Source organism: Artibeus jamaicensis, unplaced genomic scaffold (genome assembly GCF_021234435.1).
Source record: "Artibeus jamaicensis isolate MK-2021 breed Jamaican fruit bat unplaced genomic scaffold, CSHL_Jam_final contig_923, whole genome shotgun sequence".
Taxonomy (NCBI): Eukaryota; Metazoa; Chordata; class Mammalia; order Chiroptera; family Phyllostomidae; genus Artibeus; species Artibeus jamaicensis.
This window is the reverse complement of record NW_026522014.1, coordinates 1580737-1604299: the sequence shown is the minus strand read 5'-3', so window position 1 is coordinate 1604299 and position 23563 is coordinate 1580737. Positions and strand designations below refer to the sequence as shown.

The following is a 23563-nucleotide window of genomic DNA, read 5'->3' as shown; positions in this document are numbered from 1 at the left end:
TAAAATGAAGGAGAGAATCCTAGAAGCAGCAAGAGATAAGGGGACAGTCACCTACAAAGGAGTTCCCATCGGACTGTCAGCGGATTTCTCATTGTTCCCTCTTGAACCCCTCCCCACATACAGCGTCACAACCCAGCAACTGGGTTGCCTCACCCTGGTGAACAACTAAGGCTCCACCCCCCTCACTACGTAACAGGAGCGTCAAGACTCGTGTGTGTGTGTGTGTGTGTGTGTGTGTGTGTGTGTGTGTGTGTGTGTGTGTGTGTCCCAAATGGAAGAACAGATTTTAAAAAAAGGCCCAAACAGAAGAACAGATCAAAGCTCCAGAAATAATACAACTAAGCAATGAAGAGATAGCACTGGTAATCTGGATGCTCACAGAATTGGTTGAATTTGGTCACCAATTAGATGAACAAACAAAGGCTACGCTAAGCAAAATAAAGGAAAATACACAGGGAACCAATAGTGATGGAAAGAAAACTGGGACTCAAATCAAGGGAGTCGACCAGAAGGAAGAAAGAAATGACCAAACAGAAAAGGATGAAGAAACAAGAATTCAAAAAATGAGGAGAGGCTTAGGAACCTCCAAGACATCTTTAAATGTTCCAACATCCGAATTATAGGGGTACCAGAAGGGGAAGAGGAAGAGCAACAAGTGGAAAACTTATTTGAACAAATAATAAAGGAGAACTTCCCCAATCTGGCAAAGGCAATAGACTTCCAGGAAATCCAGGAAGCTCAGAGAGTCCCAGAGAAGTTGGACCCAAGAAGGAACACACCAAGGCACATCATAATTACATTAGCCAAGCTTAAAATGACGGAGAGAATCCTAGAAGCAGCAAGAGATAAGGGGACAGTCACCTACACAGGACTTCCCATCAGACTATCAGCGGATTTCTCAAAGGAGACCTTACAGGCAAGAAGGGGCGGGACAGAAGTATTCCAAGTCATGAAACCCAAAGACCTACATCCAAGATTGCTCTATCCAGCAAAGCTTTCGTTTAGAATGGAAGAGCAGATAAAGTGCTTCCCAGATAAGGTCCAAGTTAAAGGAGTTCATCATCACCAAGCCCTTATTATATGAAATGTTAAAGGGACTTATCTAAGAAAAAGAAGATAAAAGACCTGTATAGTAAAATGACAGCAAACTCAGTTAACAACCACACCTAAAACAAAAATAAACTAAGCAAACAACTAGAACAGGAACAGAACCACAGAAATGGAGATTACATGGAGGGTTAGCAACAGGGGAGTGAGAGGAGGAGAGAGGGGGAAAAGGTACAGAGAATAAGTAGCATAGATGGTAGGTAAAAAATAGATGGGGGAGGACAAGAATAGTATGGGAAGTGTAGAAGCTAAAGAACTTATGACACATGGACATGAACTAAAGAGGGAGGAATGTAGGTGGTAGGGGCTGTGCAGGGTGGGGGGAATGAAGGGGGGAAATGGGACAACTGTAATAGCATAATTAATAAAATATATTAAAAAATAAATGCTATTCTTGCTCAATCAACATGTAAATGACCAAATATTACATATAAGTGATGGTTAAGCCTCCCACAGAGCTTTAGGTATGAATCCTCTGTCTTCTTGTTGCAAATAGTAAAAACTACTGTGCAACAACCGCATTCGTTTTTTAATAGAGCACCCAAGCAGTGAATCCCTTGAGTTTGATAATACTGACTCCTGTTAGGAGACTCATAATTAGTGATGAATGGAGGGCCCGCCTTTGCAGCATGTCTTGGATAATCAGCATGCTACCTTTGGCACAGAAGCTAGCTAAACAGCAAGACTGCTTGACATTGGAAGAATAGTTTTAAAAATATTTCAGCTTGCTGACCTTTAGGGCATAAGTTTGGGGGATGGCAGTAAGTGAATGATGTATTAATGGAGATTATCTGTTAAATTGTTGCTGCATAAAGACAGGTGTTTTGCTTTTACATACATAATAGGGAGTTACATCTGGTTCTAAAGAGGTAGCTTTTAAGTGTTTCAACCAAAGCATTCTAAGTATCATTTATCTCACTCTCAAATAAGGAGGACTGCATACTTTGTTTGAATGTGTTTTTTAGCCTCCTTTGCATACTTGGTGGTACCTAAAATATTCTATCTCAAAAGAAACATCCAATTATCACCATCTCAAAATATATGTTCATCTATTCTTCCTTTCTTTACATTCATAGTCCCAGAGGAAGAGGGGTAGGGCAGCCCCTAGTACTTAAGACAAATCCCTCCTTACCCCTTGGATCCATGGCCTAAATGGTTGGTAACTCTGGACAAGCCAGTTAACCTCTCCAAGTCTCAGTTTACACAGGACCATCTGTAAAATGAGGCTTATATAATCTTGAGAGAAGATGTTCCAGTTACAATATTACAACTTTTATCATATCTGTTTCCTGTATGATGTTGAATACTCCACTACTCCCTCCATCTTCACGTTGATTTTCCAGTGGCTAATGATTCAGAGTTCCCCTGAATTAGGGGAACTTCCTTAGCAAATGACTTAATTACTCCCAGCAATCTCACCTCTACCCTGACCATTTGACCAAAACAATACTGCTGAGAGTCATTAATCTCTCTCAAAGCCAAAAGCTTTTCCCGGTCTTCTAACTCCTTTACCTTTCTGCAGCATGTGGCATGACTGCCCCTCCACCCCACTTCTGAGATTCTCTTGGCATCCTTGACACTTCATTATCTTTGTCTCTGTTTTTGTTTTCTTTACAGGCCACTTCCTACCACTCCTTTTAAATATAGGAAGTCTCCAAAATGATGCTGTGACTTTAACAATGCAATTTCATTTATAATCTAAAGCCTGTTCCTTGCATTTCTCATCTATACCTTATCTTGCTTTTTAGTTATCAACTCTATGCAAATAACACTCAGTTCTACATCTATATTCTTGACTCCAAACTGCCCTAATTTTCAGTAGCCTGAAAGCCATCTCAAGTAGATAATCTATTACCTCTATCTCCAACCTTATAATGAAAACTCAATATATTCATCTTGCTCTCCAAGCAATTTCTTCACCTCATCTCACTTTTTAAACTGTCTGTTAACTGTTCACAGGCTTCAAAGTCTCAGGTTCAAAGCCTTGTTCATTTTACTTAAAAACAAAGTTAACTTATTTTATTCTAATTACAGATTATGATAGCAAGCTGTTGTAGAAAATGTGTTAAAGTCAAAGAGGAAATTATATCATCTAAAGGTGGCTCACCAATGTTAATATAATATTAATGTTTTAAAGTCTCCAGCATTAACCTTTCTCTGCCTTGCTTTTTTGCATCAACTGACCAGATCTCCAAATGTTACGAGATCTGTACAATGTTCCTTGGGTCTGCCTTATTCTGTCCATTTCCAGTACCACCACACAAGTCCAGGCTTTTTAGTGTAATACTTTTCTCACTCCTATCACTTCCTCTAGTACACTGGGCTTCAACCTGGGCTGCACACTGGAATTATCTGGAGAAGCTAAAATACTGGTGTCAGGGATCTACCCCGAGAAATTCCAGTTTTAGTAGTGTGAGAGGTACAGCCTACACTTCACTATTGGATTTTTTGTGCAGCCATGGGTAGAACCACTGTTCCAGCACAAAGGTTTTCTAGCTGTGTAGGAACCATCCAGGTAGCCTGATAGTCATATCTGGAAAATCTGGAGTGGGGGTTAGATATATATACTTTTCACAAGTGTTACATTATAGGTGCCCCAAAGACTATGCTCCAAGCCAGGGCTTCTCAAACTTTTATGTCAATGTCACATAAAAGTGGGATCACCTTAGGATCCTGTTAAATTACTGATCAAGATTCAGTTAATTTGGGGTAAGGCATGAGATTCTGCATTTCCAAAAGTTCCAGAATGACTGATGCCAACACCAGTCTGAGGACCATTCTTTGTGTAGCAAGACCGTAAGAAACACTGCTTTAGAACTACTCCATTCAAATCTGTTCTACATTACAACCACTAAGCTAACCTTACTGTATTTTCTTTCATAATAGCACTTTTCCAATCAAAAATTTCCATGGGCTCAATTTTCTATAAATAAATTTCAAATTCCTGACCTTGACATTTAGTTTTTTTCTACTTGTTATGGACTCTATCTTCATTTTAAATGATCTGTCTTATCATTCTTCCGCAAAATAATACTTCCATCTGTATTATGTTTGAGACCTACAACAGTGCTTTTCAAACTGTAACATGCAAAAGAATAACCAAAAGAATGTGCTTAAAACATTCCTGGAGACGACTGTAGAAGATTCTCACTTGGAATCTGGAAGTCCGGTGAGCTCAACAATTTCTATTTGTAACAAGCTCCCCACAGCTACTGATCCTACAGGTCTGAGGGTCCCATTTTGAGTTGCTTCCTCCAAATACTGAAACTGAAATCATAACCATTCAAACCTTACTCCTACCCTATGAAATCTTCCAGGTTAAGTGAAACGAAATGGTTATTTCCTTCCTTTCAGTGCCTATGACAGTTATTACCTAAATGATTAATATGGCCCTCAGCATCATAGTATTTTGAAGGCAATAACGAGATTATACCTTTCAGAATTAAATATTAGAAAGCTGAGGCCCAGAAAGGAAAAGTAACTTCATTGCTGAGCTGGAACTACAGATTCTGTATTGTTTTCAACTTTAAAACTCTAGGTGTTAAAAACACAATATAATTAGGTAAAATTCTCCAGTCAGACCTGTGAATGGTTTTTATGGCTTTTCGATGAAGTATGAAATGCTCTGATAGCTGCCCAAGTGCCAAATAAGCGCTGTGGCTGCAAAGGAGAAAGTGTGGCTTAGCATTTCTGGTTTTCTAGTAACCTCTATTTGATCTGACCAGCAACTACAGTTAAAGCTGTGAATATGTACGGTATCAGGTCATCTGTAAAAAGTGACACCTTTACTTCTTCCTTCCTAATTTGGATGCCTTTTATTTCTTTCTCTTGCCTTACTGCTCTGGCTAGGACTTCCAGGACTATGCTGCATAAGACTGGTAAGAGTGGCCCTGGCCAGTGTGGCTCAGTTGATTGGAGCATCATCCCATAAAATGTAAGGTTGAGGGTTCGATTCCCAGTCAGGGCATGTATAAGAGACAACCAATTAGTGTTACTCTCTCATGATATTTCTCTTTTCCTCCCTCCTTCCCTTCCCCAGTATCTCACAAAACCAATAAGCATGTCCTCAGGTGAAGATATTTTTTAAAAAGGGGGTGAGATCGGGCATCCTTATTTTAGGGGAAGAGCTTTCAGGGGTTTTTTTTGCCATTGAGTGTGAGGTTGAGGGTTTGTCATATATGGCCTTTATTACGTTCAAGTACCTCCCTTCTATTCCTATTTTATTGAGTGTTCTAACCATACATGCATGTTGTGTCTTACCAAATGCTTTTTTTCTGCATCTACCTATAAGATCATATGATTTTTATTCTTTGTTTTGTTAATATGGTGTATTACATTGACCAGTTTATGTTAAACCATCTTTGTGTCCCTGGAACAAACCCCATTTGATTGTGATGTATCATTTTTTAATGTATTGTTGTATGCGAGTTGCTAGTATTTGGTTTAGGATCTATTTTGTACTTGGCGGTTGCCAGAGGGAAAAGGGTGGGGTGGGGTTGGGGGCAGGGGTGGGGGTGGCTAATTTAGTGATGGAAGACAGATTGACTTTGGGTGGTGGACACAACGCGGTATACAGATCTAGTATCATGGAAATGTACACTTGAAACCTGTATGATCCTGTTGACCAATGCCACCCAATAAATTGAATAAAAATTATTAAAAAAAAGAATTTAGTACCTAAAAAAAGCTATGAATAAATAGGTAGAATAGGAATGCAAAAGAAATACTTAAGAAAATACTAATTTAAAAAAATGCTTTTCACAAAGAGTGAAGCCCTATCAAAAAAACGACCTCTGTCACATCAACCATTTATTGAATCACTATGACAGGTGAAGCACTAATGTAAGTAAAATGAGGCCAAAGACTAGGCTTCTCCAGGGAGTCTGCCAAGAGGAGGAGAGTCACTGGATTTTAAATGGGCCATGCTAATAGACCTAACCCATCATTCCTTTCCAAAGTCCATCTCTATTGCAAAGTAGAAAAACAAAAACTCTCAACAACTAAGGAAAAAGTGTGTTATTTACTGTATTAAAGTCTTGTAAGATGGATGTTTTAAAAGTTCCATTTTTGTGCACTGGGCATCTGTTGCATGGCACCTTGTAAGTTCTTGGTATATAGAACTGGCTACATATTGATAATGTTATTTCATATATTTAAAATAAGCTTCTACAGCATAGAGTCCTTTGCTTTCCTCTCTCTATTCTTTACATAATTCAGGGATCGACTGCAAACTAAGGCCTGTGGGCCAAACCCAGCCTACTGCTTGTTTCTGTACAGACAATGAACTAAAAGCTGTTTTTACAGTTTAAATGATTGAAAAAATCAAAAGAATATTTCATAATATGTGAAAATTATATGAAATTCATGTGGGAGTGTCCACAAATAAAGTTTTATTGCAACACTGCAGCACTCATTTGTTTATGCATTATCTTTGGCTTCTCTCAGCTATGAGGGCAGGGTAGAGCAGTAGCCTGAAATATTTGCTATCTGGGCTTTCACAGAGAAAAAGTTTGCTGATCCTTGAAACAATTCTTTGAAATATGAAAGAATTAGAATTGGAGGGCTTTATTTATAGTTTGTCCTTAATGACTCTTTAACATATAGGCATTTCCATTTTTCAAACCATTACAGCCCACTACTATTTGTATTATTACTTTTATCTCATAAATAATTCTGAATGATTAATACGTGTGAAACTCCAGATTTTTCTACTTAAGGAAGTTCTGAAAAATACACCAAAGTGAGGGTTCAGTGTAAGCACCTGGTGTTAGAAAAAGTGAGCAGAAATAAAAAGGCAGGGCTGGCTAACAAGGGACAAAGGAGAGCTGTTCTGCAAACAGGTGGCATGAGTTCAATGCAAAAATCAAAACAAAACAAAAACCCAAACCCCCCTCTAAAAGAAAACAAAATGAAAACACGGTCCAAGGTAAATCCAGGTATCGAGGGCTATGGTAGTACGATAGCATCATTAGTAGAAACAAGGCAGTCAAGAGAAGGAGTAAGTGGCTAAAGAAGGCTGAGTACAGTTTTGGAAATGGTGAACTCGACAGAATGCTGAAATGACCATATAACGAAGTCAACTAGGTAGAAAGTAATGTAGTATGAGAAATTTCTGGGCTGGAAATTCCAATTCAATATCCCATATATAGCCACAGATACTCCTGGAAGTTCCCAAAACTCTGTAATTGAGAGGCTGTAACAGGGTGTTAAGCTAGAAGTCTCCAAAATGGGAAGTCCCCTACTAACCAGGCTTGGGAGGAAAAGGAAGTGGAGCAGGGCCACGGAGAGTTCTTTGCATATCTAAAAAAACTTGGCAAGTGTTTTAGTAATGCTAAGTCCCCTGGTTACTGCACCTGTGCCAGCAGCTTGGAAGCAGGCAGTTCCCAAGTCACAGGGCCAAGCCTGCCCAGACTGACAATGGCAGCCAAGAAAGGCAGAAGAGACCAGAGTACTTGCAGGTGTAACCCTTTGTGGGAAGGGTCAGAAATGGGGTTATGGAAGAAGATCCTCCCTGGGATTTAAATCCAAGCACGGGGCAGCCGTGCTCTGTCTCCCTCAGCCATTTGGGAGTTCTTAACCATGAGGCTTAAGAAGGAGAAGCACCTCATGACCATATGGCTTGGGAGCAGTCTTGGCCACATGGTTTGAAAGGATGCAGAAGGCCTGCCACTGGCCCACCATGAGGAGCGGCCATGATATTTTGGATTAAGAGCAGGAGCACAGCCAAGCACGACGACTGGAAGAAGCCAGAATAGACAGGAATCTGCTCAGCTAAGCTACAGACTTCTATTTCTTTTCCAGAAAGACAGTTTCTGACTGGCCTAGTTTTGTAAGGGGGAAGGAGGACTGTGTGATTATGGGTGTTTTTTGTTTCCAAAGGGAGTGGGATATAACAACAGAATTTCACCACTATTCTAAACCTGTATAACTTTTGAATAAATAAGACTCTAGCAATGGAATCACAGTTTTTCAGTGGCGGGCAATAGAACCCAGAGGAATAGAATTCAGAGTGGTTCTGTTTCAAGGCTCTTATGTTATGTCGTGTGTGTACCTTAAGTTTACTATGAAACATAATTATTATAAGGAGAAAGTGACATTTTAAAGTAAATATTTTATTTTTCTCTTGTTCTAAATAATGAGCCACAGGAAACTTTAAATTATTAAATACACATATGGAATTGTCAACTGACAACTTTATCAGCCTGTCCTCAAATAAACAAAAAAGAAAAATATTTCAACAAGTAGAGAAGATAATCTCCATAGATATAAGCCCTTAATAATTAAAAAAAAAAACAAAACAACCCAGCCTGGCCTTAACCATGGAATAAATTAATTAAAATAACCCTAAAGGCTAGATTCTGCAATCGGATATATCTTCTACTGCTATCATGGATTAACAGAAAATTAGTGCTAAAAGGGTCTTTTGAGATAATTGTGATAGTCTCCTTTTGGATGGTTGGGAAGGATAATTTCCAAGAGGCTGAGTTACTTGAGAGACTCACTCAAGGTCCTACAGAAAGTCACTGTGAGGACCAAGGGCAGACTAGACACCAGTACTCTCACTATCAGAGATTATCACAGATTATTAGCTTTATAAAAAAAGTGATAAATATCTGAAAATACTCTTTTACTCAATCCAAAACCTTTTTATCATGCTCGATACTAATGATGACTATGAAAATTTGAAAAACATTATAGATATATTATAATTATTAGTCTTATGGCATAGAACTAAAAACAATGATGCAGCCCAGTAGGTAGTTTAAGAAAAAAAAATTTTAATTACCCATGAGAGTAAACCTTATAAAAGACATCTAAGCCTTTCCTGTTCACCAAAGGACCAGCACAGGAAATGAAGATAAACAAAGACTAATACTGTAAGAAGGGCAGTTACAGAGTAGGGTTTTTCAATACATATATTCCATGCACTAGTATTAAAACCACAGTAAGACCTCTGGAAATTAGCTACTGTATGCTTCTCTAGGAAAATCTTCTAGTTTAATTAACAGTAAGCATTACCAAAGTCATCCAGGGCCTAAGGCTGGGCTAGTGTACTGTCGAGTACACACTGGAAGAGATTCAAAACAGTGTTATAATGGTAAAATGATGTGCTGAAATTTGTTGATGAAAACTAGAATAAATGTAACCAAGGTATTCATAGGACTCTATTAGGGATGTTTTACATTAAGTCAAAGAGCTCCCTCCTCTGAATATAGAAAAATAAAAAGTCATCAAATGGTGTGATAATGTGATATGCTGATAGAACCAGCACTTAAACATACACACATATTCACACCAAGCAAATCATCAGGCCCGTCAGATATTTCAGAATAAACCTGGCACTGATTTCAGTCACTGAGAAAAAAATAATGCTGGTAAAAACATTATACTCTCTCTTGTTTTTTTAACAATTTGATGAGGATGTCATGGTAAACATACTTCAAAATCCCTGATTACTAAAGCAATGTTTAGAGAATTTCTGTCAGTAAGATATTAAATTAAAGCAGCAACTGAAGAGCATTATTATTACTATCAAGAATGAGCTATTATCCACTCTAAATCACTTGCGGAATATGACGCAGTCCCATCAGTAATATGAGTCACTATAGCAGGGATTCTCTCATAGGAGGTGGGCACAGAACAACAGACAAAAAGCCTTGTGTAAAAGCCTCAGGAGCTCTGCCAATAGCCCCCCTTGCCCCGAAACCCTTGGACATCCTTCCACCACACTGTGAGTCAATGTTAGAAAACACTGCTTAGAAAAACAGTTTCAAGTTACTAACTGCTACTGACTAACTAGTAGGCAAAGGTGACACAGACCCAAGAAAGGAAATGAAAGACTCTAAAAGATTAACAAGTATAAAAGAATAATAGTGGTAAATAAAAATAAAATCAGAAGGGTTCAAGAATTGAAAAGAATCGACACTTAAGATACACTAAAGAAATCATACAAATAACTGTAATCTTTTAACCGGAGTAAGAAAATGAAAGACATTCATATTTTTGTCATATTTATCAATTCAGAAGTATAAAGTATATGTATATACATGAATAACATTAAGAAAACACTAAGTTTTCATATATACAGTTTAATCTAATTAGGATCCTTGCCTTTTCAATACAGGTCTACCTTTTTGGAAAGATAGATACTCTGTGATCCAATAGTGCTCCCCACTCACACTTACGTATAGCTATACGAAAGAGCTTCTATGAGTTACATCTAATTTGACATAAACGTAGCTGAGAAAAACCTGTTGTATGTGGCAGTGATGATATTATGAAGAGTAATGTTTTTAGCTCAATTAAGATCCTACATTATATGGCTGACCTTATCTAAGCCTGGTGTTAGATATTATATATACATATATGAAATATATAGAAGAAAAATACAATATAATGTTTAGAAACACTTTAATATATATTAAACCAAAAAAATCACATTTTAAATGTATCAATGACTTTTTAAAGTACCCCAATAAATGTAGTAATTAATATTCATCCCTTCCTTAGGGAACTGATCAATTCTAGATCTATAACCACAGGTCCCATCACCAAGAGTTGTTATGTCCAATACACACACATTTCCTTCCACAATGGTTAATAAAGAGCAGCCAAAAAGTAGAACATATCTGTACTAAAGCTATTATGCTCAAGATGATACTGTTTAATTGATGGCTGTTAACTTCAATGATGCTACCAAATTTTTAATTGCTCTTGATCCCATTTTATTCCCAAGGTTGACTATTTATTTAGCTGTAGGTTTGTTCTTAATATTCTCCTAAAATAGGGGAATGACTTTATTTAAAAGTAGTCCTGATTCTTCCAGAACCATAAAAGGAATAAAAATGACTAGTTAACTATTAAGCAAAGTGAACACTGATTATTACGTATTAGTAATACACAAATTTTACCACGCAGAATATTACAAACTCAAAGTTTTACCTCCACACAGGTTTTCATCCCTGAGGCAGCAGCATAGTGCAGAGGTGTGTTTTTTTTGTTATCTACAGCATCAATAGCTGCTCTCTCATATTCCCCTTGGTCAAGTTTTGCTCCTTTCCATCTTAAGATCATCTGCAGACAATCTGCTCTTCTGAAATCATCTTCTGCAGGGCGTGCCAGGCGAGGATGAAGGGCTCCATCAGATATCATAATTTGAGGTCCCATACACAACAAATGCATAGATGTTTCATTGTGCACATTCCGTTTATTTGGATTTCCATCTCTACCAAAAAGAAAAGTCCTAAAATAGTAAAGGAAAAGGATAAAAACCAGTTATTTTCTACTTCAAAATAAGAATACACAGAAAATAAGTAATTTTCAAGATGACCTACTTCTAACTTGTTAATACAGTTTTGAATTCTTGTTTCACAATAGGGTGAATGACTAATTCTTGGTTATAAAAAACTTATTTTAGAACAATACTGAGAAGAACAAACTGACTATCTTTACAGTATTTGTTAATAAAAGAAGAGGACATAGGAAGGAGGAAAAGGTGAAAGGAAGGAAGATGGAGTAAAGAGGAAAAAGAAGAAGAGAGAAAAGGAAGGGGGAGGAAGGAAAGAAACAGAGAGAGGGCCGCTTACACACTATTGACATAAATGCCTCAGAGTACGTTATTGAACATTCCACACCAACTTCTTTTCCTTTATTTTCTGCCCTATTTCTCTTCAGTACTTATTTATTTAATAAGAATGGTGACAATATCAGCATAGCAAGTAATATATAAGTTTAGGACTAAATTTTTAAATCTAGGAAAGATAGCTCTACTTGAAAATTATCAGCTAGCGTTTATAAAGTATAATCCTTTTTGAAGGGAGTAAATTGTGGTTAGTTTTAGAAGACCAAGATATAATTTCAAGGTTGTAGTCTTTACCGATGATAGGTCTAGGTTGCTACTCCCTTAAGTACTGACAAATCAAGACCTGAGAGTTGTACCTAGTTCTTAATCTATCTTCCAGCTAGGGTCATAGGATTAACAGTTCAGCCAATTCAGATGCTATAAAAGGATACTGGAAAATGAGCTGGGAAAAATCTGCTATAATAGAGTCAGCTTATGCTAGAACACACAAATACACTATGAAGTGGACATATAGGTCTCATGTCTGAAGACAGCCTACATGTGCTGTGGAGGGCTGATATCAATCACTAGTATTGGACTATGTTCAAATCCAGAACAACGTACAGGAAGGAAGCACAACCAAACCCTAAACCCTAGTTATATTAAAAAGTAAACAAATGACAAAAACCCCTGACCACAGAGAGTTGGCTGCAAGCTAGCCTACTTTTCAATTTGAATTTGTAAGCCAAGCTGGAAATCTCTCATGGGAAAAAAGCTGAGTTAAGAGGTCCTAAGGCAATAGAAGGTCCCAGACAACTTTTACAACATAGATCTTTCCAGTTATGTACATTCAAGACTCTAGAGCTCATAAACAGAGTAAAAGGCTCAGTCTCTTTGACTCTGTCTTGTTCAGGTCTGCACTGTTCCCATGGCCTTCAGGCTAACAGCCCCTGTTTGAGACATGCTAAGCATTAGAGGAATTCTGTTTGGAGCTAGATTTTTTTTAAACAAAAACAGTCCCTCCCATTTTCCCTTTTCTTGACATAAAGAAACCCGAACTCTGTACTTTTAAAAAAAAAAAGATTTTATTTATCTTAGACAGAGGGGAAGGGAGAGAGAAAGAGAGAGAAACATCTATGTGTGGTTGCTTCTATGTGGCCCCAACTGGGGACTCGGCCCACAACCCAGGCATGTGCCCTGACTGGGAATCAAACTGGCGACCCTTTGGTTCACAGGCCAGCACTCAAACCACTGAGCCACACCAGCCAGGACTGGACTCTGTACTTTCTTAACCTGGATTTGAAGAACTACTCGGGCTCCCATTTTCTCAATAGCCTTCTCTATCAATAATCTTTCCTTATTCCCAACTCTGAATGGTTTTGAGTTTTGACCTTTGACCTTTCAAAGCATCAGGGCACAGGGACTTTGGATCAGTAATAAGCAGTATAGTTCTTCAAAACTGCCCTATTAGATTTTTAGCATCTACATTTAAACAAATTGTCTTGCAAGGACTCAGGAGGTCTTTGAAGCACAAACAAATGAATTACTATTACTTATGGTAACTATGCCAGTTCCTTATACCTCAACTCTTCCCACTGGGGCAACGCAATCAAGGGCCAAATGAATCGTCATCCTACGTGTACTGAGTTCTGCACTGTAGGTGAGTGTGGTAGGCAGAATAATTCCTACACTCCAAAGAGGTCCATGTCCTAATTCCTGGAAGCTATGAATATATTATCTTACATGGTAAAAGGGACTTTCACCGATGTGATTAAATTAAGGTTCTTATGATGGGGAAATTATCCTGGATTATCAGGGTTGGCCCAGTGTAATCACAAATCCTAATAAGAGGCAGATAAGAGGGCTGGAGTTACAGAGATTGGAAGGTGCTATGTTGTTGCCTAGAAAGATAAATGAAGTAGCCACCAGACAAAACATAGGGAGATTTGGAAGCTGGAAAATAAAATTCCCAATCATATTTCCCTATATTTACAATGGTTGAATTATAGCAGATTATAACGGATAAGTAAAATTAATACCATGCTCTTACAAATGTATTCATCAAGATTAAAACTTCTTGCCCTGGCAGGGTAGCTCAGTTGGTTAGAGTGATGTCCCAATACACCAAGGTTGTGGGTTCAATCTCTGCTCAGGCTACATACAAGAAGTAACCAATGAATGTACAAATAAGTTAAACAAGAAGTCGATGTTTCTCTAAAACAAAACAAACAAATAAATAAATAAAAAGCAATTATAAAAGACTGAACCCTCTTGAATACACTGACAGCTGTGAGAGGGGAGGAGGGTTACGGGGCTGGGTAAAAAACATAAAGGGATTAAGCAAAAACAGAAAACAACGTAGAGACAGATGACAGCATGGTGATTACCACAGAGAATCAGGGTGGGGAGAGGCAGAAGAGGGTGAAGGGTGGATAAATGGCTATGTGAGGAGACTGGACTCGGGGGTGTGAACACATGGTACAATATGTGTTATCCTTCTTAAATTATTTTTAGTACAATTTCTCTTTTACTCATGATGATGGCTCTCCACTTCCCACCCCCTTGTTGGAAGCAAATTCAGTTCTTGAATTTGTTTTCTTCTCTATACACATTTCCTTCTTTACAGAACACATATACTTTATAAGCTGTAAAGTATTATTGGAACCTAAATGATAGGCAGTAGCAGAATAATGGGTTCTCCAAAGGGCTTCTACTATTACTTCTGTGATAAATTTTAATCCTCTGTCAACCTGTTTGATTTCTCATTCCACCTCTAGACATATGCTAAATTCTTATAGGCCCCTTTCTCTCGCATATTCCACTATCATCTCATATTCACTTGAACTCCGTCCAAAATAATAGCTTTCACTCCCAGAACTATAATTTCTTGCCATAACACTCTTTTCCTAGTGACCAACATATACATACACTTCTAGTTCCTTTTGAATCTTCTGTTTTATGAGACAATCAATTATTAAGCAGTATTCACTTGTCAGGTTCTATTCTCTAGAAGTAAGGCATATTGTGAAGACAGTAAACACTAAAAATCAGTAATTGGAAACTCTTTAAATTCTCAAAATTTGGCATTAATATGACCTAATAAGGATTTCATATTTTATTTATACCAAAAGATAGCACCTTTTTATTTCCAAAAAGCAAAATTTCTGTAAAATCTAAGGAATAAGTATTAGAATCCTTATTCTATACGTGACTTTCCCAAGAAGATACAAGTAGTAAATTGTATATAACTAATACCCATCCAAACCATAACATGCTTACTCCAAAGTCCAACGGTCTTTTTACTACATTAAGTACTAACTATTTATAAACATGGATTCAGTTTTCCTCGAAAGAGGCACTGTGGTATGGTATGATAGTGTATACAACCATTTGGGTTCAGAGATATGAATGCAGATGGAACTGCTGAAACTGTGTACTACTCTTCTTTTACCATGTTATTCTGCCTAAGAAAGAAGGATAGTTATGCCTATTGTTGCAGGGACCATAAAGCTAAAGGAAATGGAGATAAAATGACGGCCTTAATCCAAATGGGTGCTTTATTTTATGGGTGCTAGGTCCTTGACTAGGTATGTCTGTCTACCCTTATGTACCCATATATAGCATGTGTTACTAATCTAGCCAAGCTGAGCCAGGGTTTACATTAAAGATAATAAGCAGTTACCCCAGATTACAGGAGGCAGCATGAGAAAACAATGACCATAAACCTGCTAGAAAATTTAGCAAGGTTAAATGCAGTGAAATATTTGAAGCAATCTAGAACACAAATAATTAAAACAGAGTTGCTATTTTACCCAATGCTGATGAGTAAATGCTATTTATCTTGATTATGCATGACAGTGTTAATTTCTTAATTCCAAAGCAACTAACATTTAAATTAATTTGACTTTTGATTTTCTCTGTACTATCTAAATAAGTTTTTTGGAAAAAAAAAGGATACACAGATTAAAAATGAGAATTGCTTACCCTTAGGATAGGAGAACAATAAAGTAATTTTGATTCTAGTAGAGGACCTTAAAGGCTGTAATAAAGAAATGATTGGCGGACTTCCGCCAAGATGGAGGCATAAGTGGAAATACTGTGCCTTCTCACACAACCAACTTTAAAGACAACAAAGTTGTAGTAACAAAAAACGCAGCCAAAACACAGAAAATTGAACTGTACGGAAGTCCGACAACAACGAACCATTCAGCAAGACCATTAAGAGGGGCAGAGCCAGTGGCTGGTAGAGCGGGGTTGCTCAGGAAAAGTTGGCTGGACCGATCCAGGTGCGTGGGTGGTGGTTGACAACCCCAGGAGTGGGGTTGCGACGGGCAGACCCAGTGAGGGTGCAAGGCGGCAGGCTGAACGCGGTCACACATTCATGTGCAGAGAAACCAGCAAAGGAGCAAGCATTGAGACAGACCGCGCAGGCCCCAGTGGAGGGAAGCAGCAGAGGGGACCACTATTGCCCCTCTTTGACCCCGCCCCCACATACAACATCACAACCCGGAAACCTGGGCGGCCCCACCCTGGTGAACACCTAAGGCTCCGGTCCTCATACCTAATGGGCGTGAACAGACCAAAACATAGCTCAAGAAGAACTCAAAGCCCCAGAGCCAATAACTCTAAGCGACCAAGAAATAGCCAAACTTTCAGATGCACAGTTCAAAACACTGGTGATCAGGATGCTCACAGAACTGGTTGATTTTAGTCACAAATTAAAGGAACAAATAAAGCCTAAGCTAATTGAAATGAAGCCTAAACTAATTGAAATGAAGGGAAATGCACAGGAAACCAATAGTGATGGAAAGGAAACTGGGACTCAAATCAAGGGAGTGGACCAGAAGGAAGAAAAAAATGACAAAACAGAAAAGGATGAAGAAACAAGAATTCAAAAAAATGAGGAGAGGCTAAGGAACCTCCAGGACATCTTTAAACACTCCAACATCCGAATTATAGGGGTATCAGAAGGAAAAGAGAAAGAGCAAGTAGAAAACTTATTTGAACAAATAATAAAGGAGAACTTCCCCAATCTGGCAAAGGCAATAGACTTCCAGGAAATCCAGAAATCTCAGAGAGTCCCAAAGAAGTTGGACCCAAGAAGGAACACACCAAGGCACATCATCATTACATTAGCCAAGATTAAAATGAAGGAGAGAATCCTAGAAGCAGCAAGAGCTAAGGGGACAGTCACCTACAAAGGAGTTCCCATCAGACTATCAGCTGGTTTCTCAAAAGAGACCTTACAGGCAAGAAGGGGCTGGAAAGAAGTATTCCAAGTCATGAAATTCAAAGACCTACATCCAAGATTGCTCTATCCAGCAAAACTTTCATTTAGAATGGAAGGACAGATAAAGTGCTTCTCAGATAAGATCAAATTCGAGGAGTTCATCATCACCAAGCCCTTATTATATGAAATGTTAAAGGGACTTACCTAAGAAAAAGAAGACAAAAAAGATGAACAGTGAAAGGATAGCAAACTCACAGTTATTAAGAACCACACCTAAAACAAAAGCAAACTAAAAGGACAGCTAAATCAGGAGCAGAACCATAGAAATGAAGATCATATGGAGGGTTAGCAACAGGGGAGTGGGAGAAGGAGAAGGGGGGAGAAGGTACAGAAAATAAGTAGCATAGATGGTAGGCAGAAAATAGATGGGGGGAGGGCAAGAATAGTATGGGAAATATAGAATCTAAAGAACTTGAGACACATGGTCATAAACTAAAGGGGGGGGAATGGTGGGGGAGGGGTGTACAGGGTGGAGGGGAATGAAGGGGGGAATAGAACAACTGTAATGGCATAATCAATTAAAAAAGAAGAAAAAATAAATGATTGTTTATTATTTTTTTATAAATTATCATTAATAAGCCACTGATCTCTAACAATTAAAAAAATCCAAACACTTTAGCTTGAAGTTGAAAGTTAAATGTAAAGTAAAAATATAAATTTCAGTATAATGTAGATAGCCGAATGATAAAAGTAGTACAAACTGGTAACTAAAAGAGAATATACACTCACACTTTCTGTAGGTCTTTAAATATTCATTCAATAGAATGATAACCACATGACAGAGACGGAGAGATATATTCCTGCTTAGAGGAACCAAGACTATGGACCAGATCAGCTATTCTTAGACTTTTTGGTCACAGTACCCTTTTACAACTTTAAAAATTACTGAAGATTCTACCCTGGAATCTTCGGGCTTAATGTGTGTCTTAGTTGGTTGGAGTGTTCATCTTGTAAACTAAAAGGCTATGAGTTTGATTTACTGTAGGGCACATGCCTGGGTTGCAGGTTCAGTTCCCAGTCTGGGTACATATAAGAGGCAACCGACAGATGTCTCTCTCTCACACTGATGTTTCCCTCCCCTTCTGCCTCCCTTCCCCTCTCCCTAAAATCAACAGACATGTCCTCAGGTGAGGAGAAAAAAAATTTACTGAAGATTTCTAAGAACTTCTGTTTATGTGGGTTATATATATATTGATGTTTAGCATATTAAAAAATAAAACAAACATGTAAAAAATATCCATTAAAAAGTAAAGCTATTACATATTAAATATTCTACCATCTTAAAATAAAAATATCTATAAATTTTAAAAATTAAGTGAGAAGAATGGCATTGTTTTTACATGTTTATAAATTTCTTTTAATGTCTGGCTAATAAAGGACAAATTCTCATAGCATTCAATCTATCATAATATGTTGTTTTGGTTCAAGCATGTGAAGAAAATGCAGGCTTTATATAGTTCAAAAAAATGTAAGTACTTTAAAATTGCCTTTTCAGGTAATTGTGAATATTCATATTTGATATTATACCAAAAATTCAACAAATTGTCATTTATTGTCAAATCCTAAAGATTACTTTGTAATTTAGAATCTAAAATTTTATCTATTAACTTTTTATACTATTATATTAAAGTCCATTGGCCTATCTTTAATTTTGAAAAAATCTTTTACCCACGCACAGTTTGTAAAAATCAAATACTAATCTTCTGAGAAATACTGATTCACCGAGTTATGGAAATTTTCTAGATGTTGACATATTTCATTTCACAATATTTTTATAAAATCACATTAGTTTAGCCCTGGCTGGTGTAGCTCAGCGGACTGAGTGCCGGCCTAGGAATCAAAGGATCGCTGGTGCAATTCCCAGTCGGGGCACATCCCTGGGTTGCAGGCTGGGTCCCCAGTGGGTGGCGCTCAAGAGGCAACTGAATGATGTTTTTCTCCCTCTTTCTCCCTCCCTCCCCTTCTCTCTAAAAAAAAGTAAATAAAATCTTTTAAAAAGCCCACATCAGAAATCCTGATCATAATATTTCCTCATTCAATGACTTTATAAAACTTTTTACTTTGTTTAAGATATTGTACTATGCAGGAAGTACAGAAGAGACACTTTTACAAAGTTGTGATTTAGGTAGGCAGAGAGAAAATATACAGTTATAAAATACAATTGATACCAACAGACAACCTGTCTAGACAGCTGGGAATGGGCTGAGGACAGTGAATAGGAGCGGCTGCCAGAGAATATGGAGCTGGTAACAGGAATGAAACCTGGGAGCTGCTAGGGCACCAAGCCCTGCCCCTGGAGGCAGAAGCTGGAGGTCACAGCACTGAGAGTGTGGTGTGCAGTCGGACAATACCTTCAGGAACTGACTGGGGTCATGGCAAAGACATGGAGTTATGCTTCCATGTTGCCCAGGTATTCAAGAGCATGCCTTGAGGACACTCTGCCTGGTGTGGAGGTCCTGCTCCTGGCTGCGGATGCCATGCCCAACCCATTGAGGCCACCCTCCGTGCTACCCGAGAGGCTGTCCAGAGTTTCCAGGGTCCCTTTACACAGGCGGTTGAGCTTTACTAGTGGGTTCCAAGTGTGGGTAACTTACTTTGTGGGAACAAGCTAAGCTACCTGGATAACCACTTAGCTGTGGCCTAGGTCTCCACAGGATGGTACTCTAAATGGAGCAGGAACTCTGGGCACTGCCTTTCGTTTTGGTCTTGCTGAGGATGCTGGGTTTCATGGAGGAGATGAGCTTTGAGACTGGTAGCCCCCCATTATCCCACATCATTCAGCACCTGAATAAAAACCCTTTTTCCTCCTTACCAGCCTCTACCTCTCCAGTTTCCCTTTTGTGGTGGTGGACAGCCAAATCCCCATTTTTGTTCAGTAACACAATGAGAGAACGTATGCCAAACAAGTAAGACAAACAAACAAACAAACAAAAAAAGCCATGTAAGTTCTTAAAAATGAAGACTTCAGTGCCTGTGCACTGTGGCAGGCTAAGAAGATAGATAAAACCTGCCTAGGACCTTGAAGGAAAGGTAAGATTCAGATAAAGAAAAAGCTGAGAGGAGTGGGGCAGGGGGTACTTGGGCAGAGAGAGTCCCATAAACATGGCAGACAGAATATACATGTAAAAAGAGCAGCTAAATTTGAACAATTTGTAGAAAGAGAAATTAACAGGTTGAAAGTTTTTGTCAAATTCTAAAAAGCTTTGAATACAGATTTCAGGATTATATTTCACTGTGTAAGCAAAGCAGTTTTTCCTTTTTTCAGTTCTAGCACCAGACTTCCATAGCCACATACTCTACTTCTAAAAAAACTAAAGTGGTTTTGGAACTAGTTTTCTATCCTTTGCTTCCTTCATTTTATAAGCTAGCAAATATCAAATCTGATTACCCTGTAATTAGGTAAGAAGCCTCGAATAAATATATTTGCTGTCACTAATGCTTCTATTTTTTAAAGTTTCTTAGTATTTTTTTAATTTTAAGGAAATGTTTTGCTTTTAGAAAAGTCTTTTCAAGTAACTAAACCCCATCAAAAGAAAGGAAACTCAAATCCGATGGTGATTAGATAAGGCAAAGTTATCTGTGTTGCAACTTAAACTAGTGAATCAGAGTTAAGAACTTTGGTGTAGGTACCATTCCCTGCCATTTGTTGATGGATGACAAGTACTTTTCTTTTTTCTTCAATTTTATTGTTGACATTACTACATATGTCCCCATTTTCCCTGCCTTTGGCCTCCTCCACGCTGCTGCTGCCCTCCCTTCCCTCTGGCCTCACCACGCTGTTATCTGTGTCTAAGGGTAATGCATCTATATTCTTTGGCTGATCCCGCCACCTTTTTTCATCCAGCCTCTTCCTGTTCCCTCTCCTCTGACAACTCTCAGTTTGTTCCACGTGTCCATGCCTCTTTTTCTACTTCACTTGTGAGTTTATTTTCTTCTTTAGATTCCATATATGAATATGTTCATATGGTATTAGCTGACAAATACTTCTCTAGAATCAAAATCACTGAAATTAAACATTAAACTATTGTCAAGAATTGATAAATAGCAAAATGCATTTACAGCAACAAGAATATGTGAACCAACCTCACTATTAAAACTTTTAATCAACTGATGCAGAATGTTAAAAAATCATACTTAACAATTTAAGCATATTAAGTGTTAGAAGTTTAATTCACTATAATACCATATAACATGCACAATACGTGTATGTACTTTTGAAGATCAAGGTTTTCCCCTCCTTCCACTAATTTGTTATCAACTGGTTCACAGGAATACTCACCCTAATATCCTGTTCATTCCGTGCCTAGCGGCATAGTGTAAAGGAGTATTGTGCTGATAGGGCTCCCCATAAGATGTATTTGGATCAAGTGATTCTTTTAGCTGAGGGTTGTTTTCATATATTTGGCAGGCCAGGTTTTCATCACCATTGATGAGTGCTTTGCGAAATTTGGTGGTTGTATTTCCCATGTTTTGTTTTGTTTTGTTTTCTGACAGGCAGTGGCACTTTTTTTTTCCTTCCCCCTTCAGCCACTTTTTGAATGCTTCTGTAACATGTTTCACATTCTATTAAAGGAAAAAAATAATCAAATTAGACTGGGAACCAGTAATTATGAAGCGGTGTCCTGAAGAAACTCACAGTTAGGAACACTAATAAAATCTAGGAAGAGGATGTAAAGTGACAAATCTTATTACATTTTACTAAATTTATCTTAATATCAAAAGAAAATCTCAAATTTTTAACATTGCCCAAATTAACTTCTTGTTAAACTGTAACCTTTCCTGTATAGAGACTGTTAAGTTTTTTCAGGTTGCATTTTGTATTATAAAAGCTATTTACATATGTGTAGAGAAAAAGTTTTAATTTTCCTCTTCACATGGGCAGGAAATGAGCTCCACTAAATTTTATGGTTGAATACACTTAAATCTCTGTATAACAATGTATAAATCTGACTCAGCCAATTTGTGGGCTAGTGAAAAATGTAGATTTTGCTCATGTAAATACTCTAGAAGTTAAATTACAGTAAAGAAAAAGTGAAACTGCTCAGCACTTAGAAGGACATCAGAGAAAGACTTTACAAATGTAAACATTACAGGACTACAGAACAACCTGATAAATGAGAGTTACAGCAAACCAATAAAACTGACTGTAGATAGAGCAATGGAAACATTATTCTACCTTAAGACCATTAAATGTATTTCCTTCTACTATAAAGAATTTAAAACAAAGCTGAAAACATCAAATACTTATGCATACTATGTTTAGAAAGAGGTTATGACAATGGTCATGAGAGCACTGACTACTGAAGCAATGTGAATGTGGGTGGGAGAAGGAGGACATGGAAACAAGTACTGGATTTGGAGTTCGAAATCTCATATTTACCTACCCTAGCCGTGCAATTTTTAGCAAGTTATATACCCTCTAAAAGCCTCAGGTTCCTAGCTGTACAGTAAAGAAAAATGACTACTTCTTAAGGACAGCTGTGAGGATTTTAAGAGCTACTTTATTATAAAGTACCTACCATAGTCCTTGACTAGTATACTCAATAAATATTAGTTTTGTTCCATTCCAAGAAATAATTCTGAATCTACTCTTGAGCAATGATCAAAGTAAGTGATAAAGGAAACAGCATATATGAAGGCAGGTATGAAATAAAAAGCTTAGTCAAGGTGGTAAAGATGGAGTTCAGGGTCTGTAGTGTTGGACTAACAGGAGATAAAACTGAAAATTGGCGGGTTCAGACTAAGAAACTTTTACTTTAACCTGTAAAGAACATATAAAGGCTTTTATGAAGTGCAATGATGTAATTATTTTATTCTTTAGAAAATGAACTATTGTTACAGTGTAGAAGATAGACTAGAGGGAGAAAAACTTAGAAGCAGAATACAGGAGAGTCTATCATATTACCCATTTAACTCAGTGGCGGGCCAGACATTAAAATGTAGCTTCAAAAAGAGTTGGAAATAATACATACTTTTCAACACAGGCTTTGCATGAACAGTAACAGTTTCAACAGAATAAAAATTAAAGGACTGAAAAACAAATTGAGTTTATTTTTTTAAATTTCCTATAAAACAACCTACAGCCCTCAACTTTGGCTATACATTTAACAGCTTGAACAACTTCAGAGTTTCACTGGCAGAGCTACATCCCAGACCAATTAAATCAGAGTGTCGAGTGGGCAGCTCCAGGGCATGAGTATTCAAACTCCATGGGTAAATTCAAAGTGCACACACCACTGCATAAAAAAGCTCCTGAATCTCTCTAGCTGAATGTTATATCTGAGTATGAAGATCAACGTGAGCAGGCAGGGTAAGACATCTGCTGAATCTATTTTAGAGATAGGTATCAACTACCTACTTAGTATAGCAGCACATTTTCTGGCACACAGCTATACCTAATGAGGTCAACATCTGGGTCTTTTAATGGTTCTCTGTCACTGATATTTTTACTTTAAATATTCAAATATATATGCATACATTTTTGAAAATATGAAGAAAAAGGATAAACAACTTATAGTCTATTTACTGGAAAATAACCACTGTTGGCATTTTGATAAGTAACCTTATTTATGATATATGTAAATATGCTTATATGCATATATACA

The 23563-nt window shown here is 37.7% G+C and overlaps 1 protein-coding gene across 4 annotated transcripts in view; it reads right to left on the bottom strand.

The window, feature by feature from the left end:
* The window catches only part of ANKIB1 (ankyrin repeat and IBR domain containing 1), a 141535-nt gene that overhangs the window by 70583 nt on the left and 47389 nt on the right, over positions 1 to 23563 (bottom strand). For 3 of the 4 annotated variants that reach the window (XM_037136493.2, XM_037136491.2, XM_037136492.2), the window contains exons 2-3: positions 21238 to 21521; positions 11050 to 11350 (exon numbers count right to left, since the gene is read on the bottom strand). In XM_037136493.2, coding sequence (XP_036992388.2) covers positions 11050 to 11350; positions 21238 to 21425 — 489 coding nt within the window. In that variant the 5' untranslated portion in view covers positions 21426 to 21521. The remainder of the gene's footprint in view (positions 1 to 11049; positions 11351 to 21237; positions 21522 to 23563) is intronic. The other variant, XM_037136494.2, reaches the window with a different exon arrangement.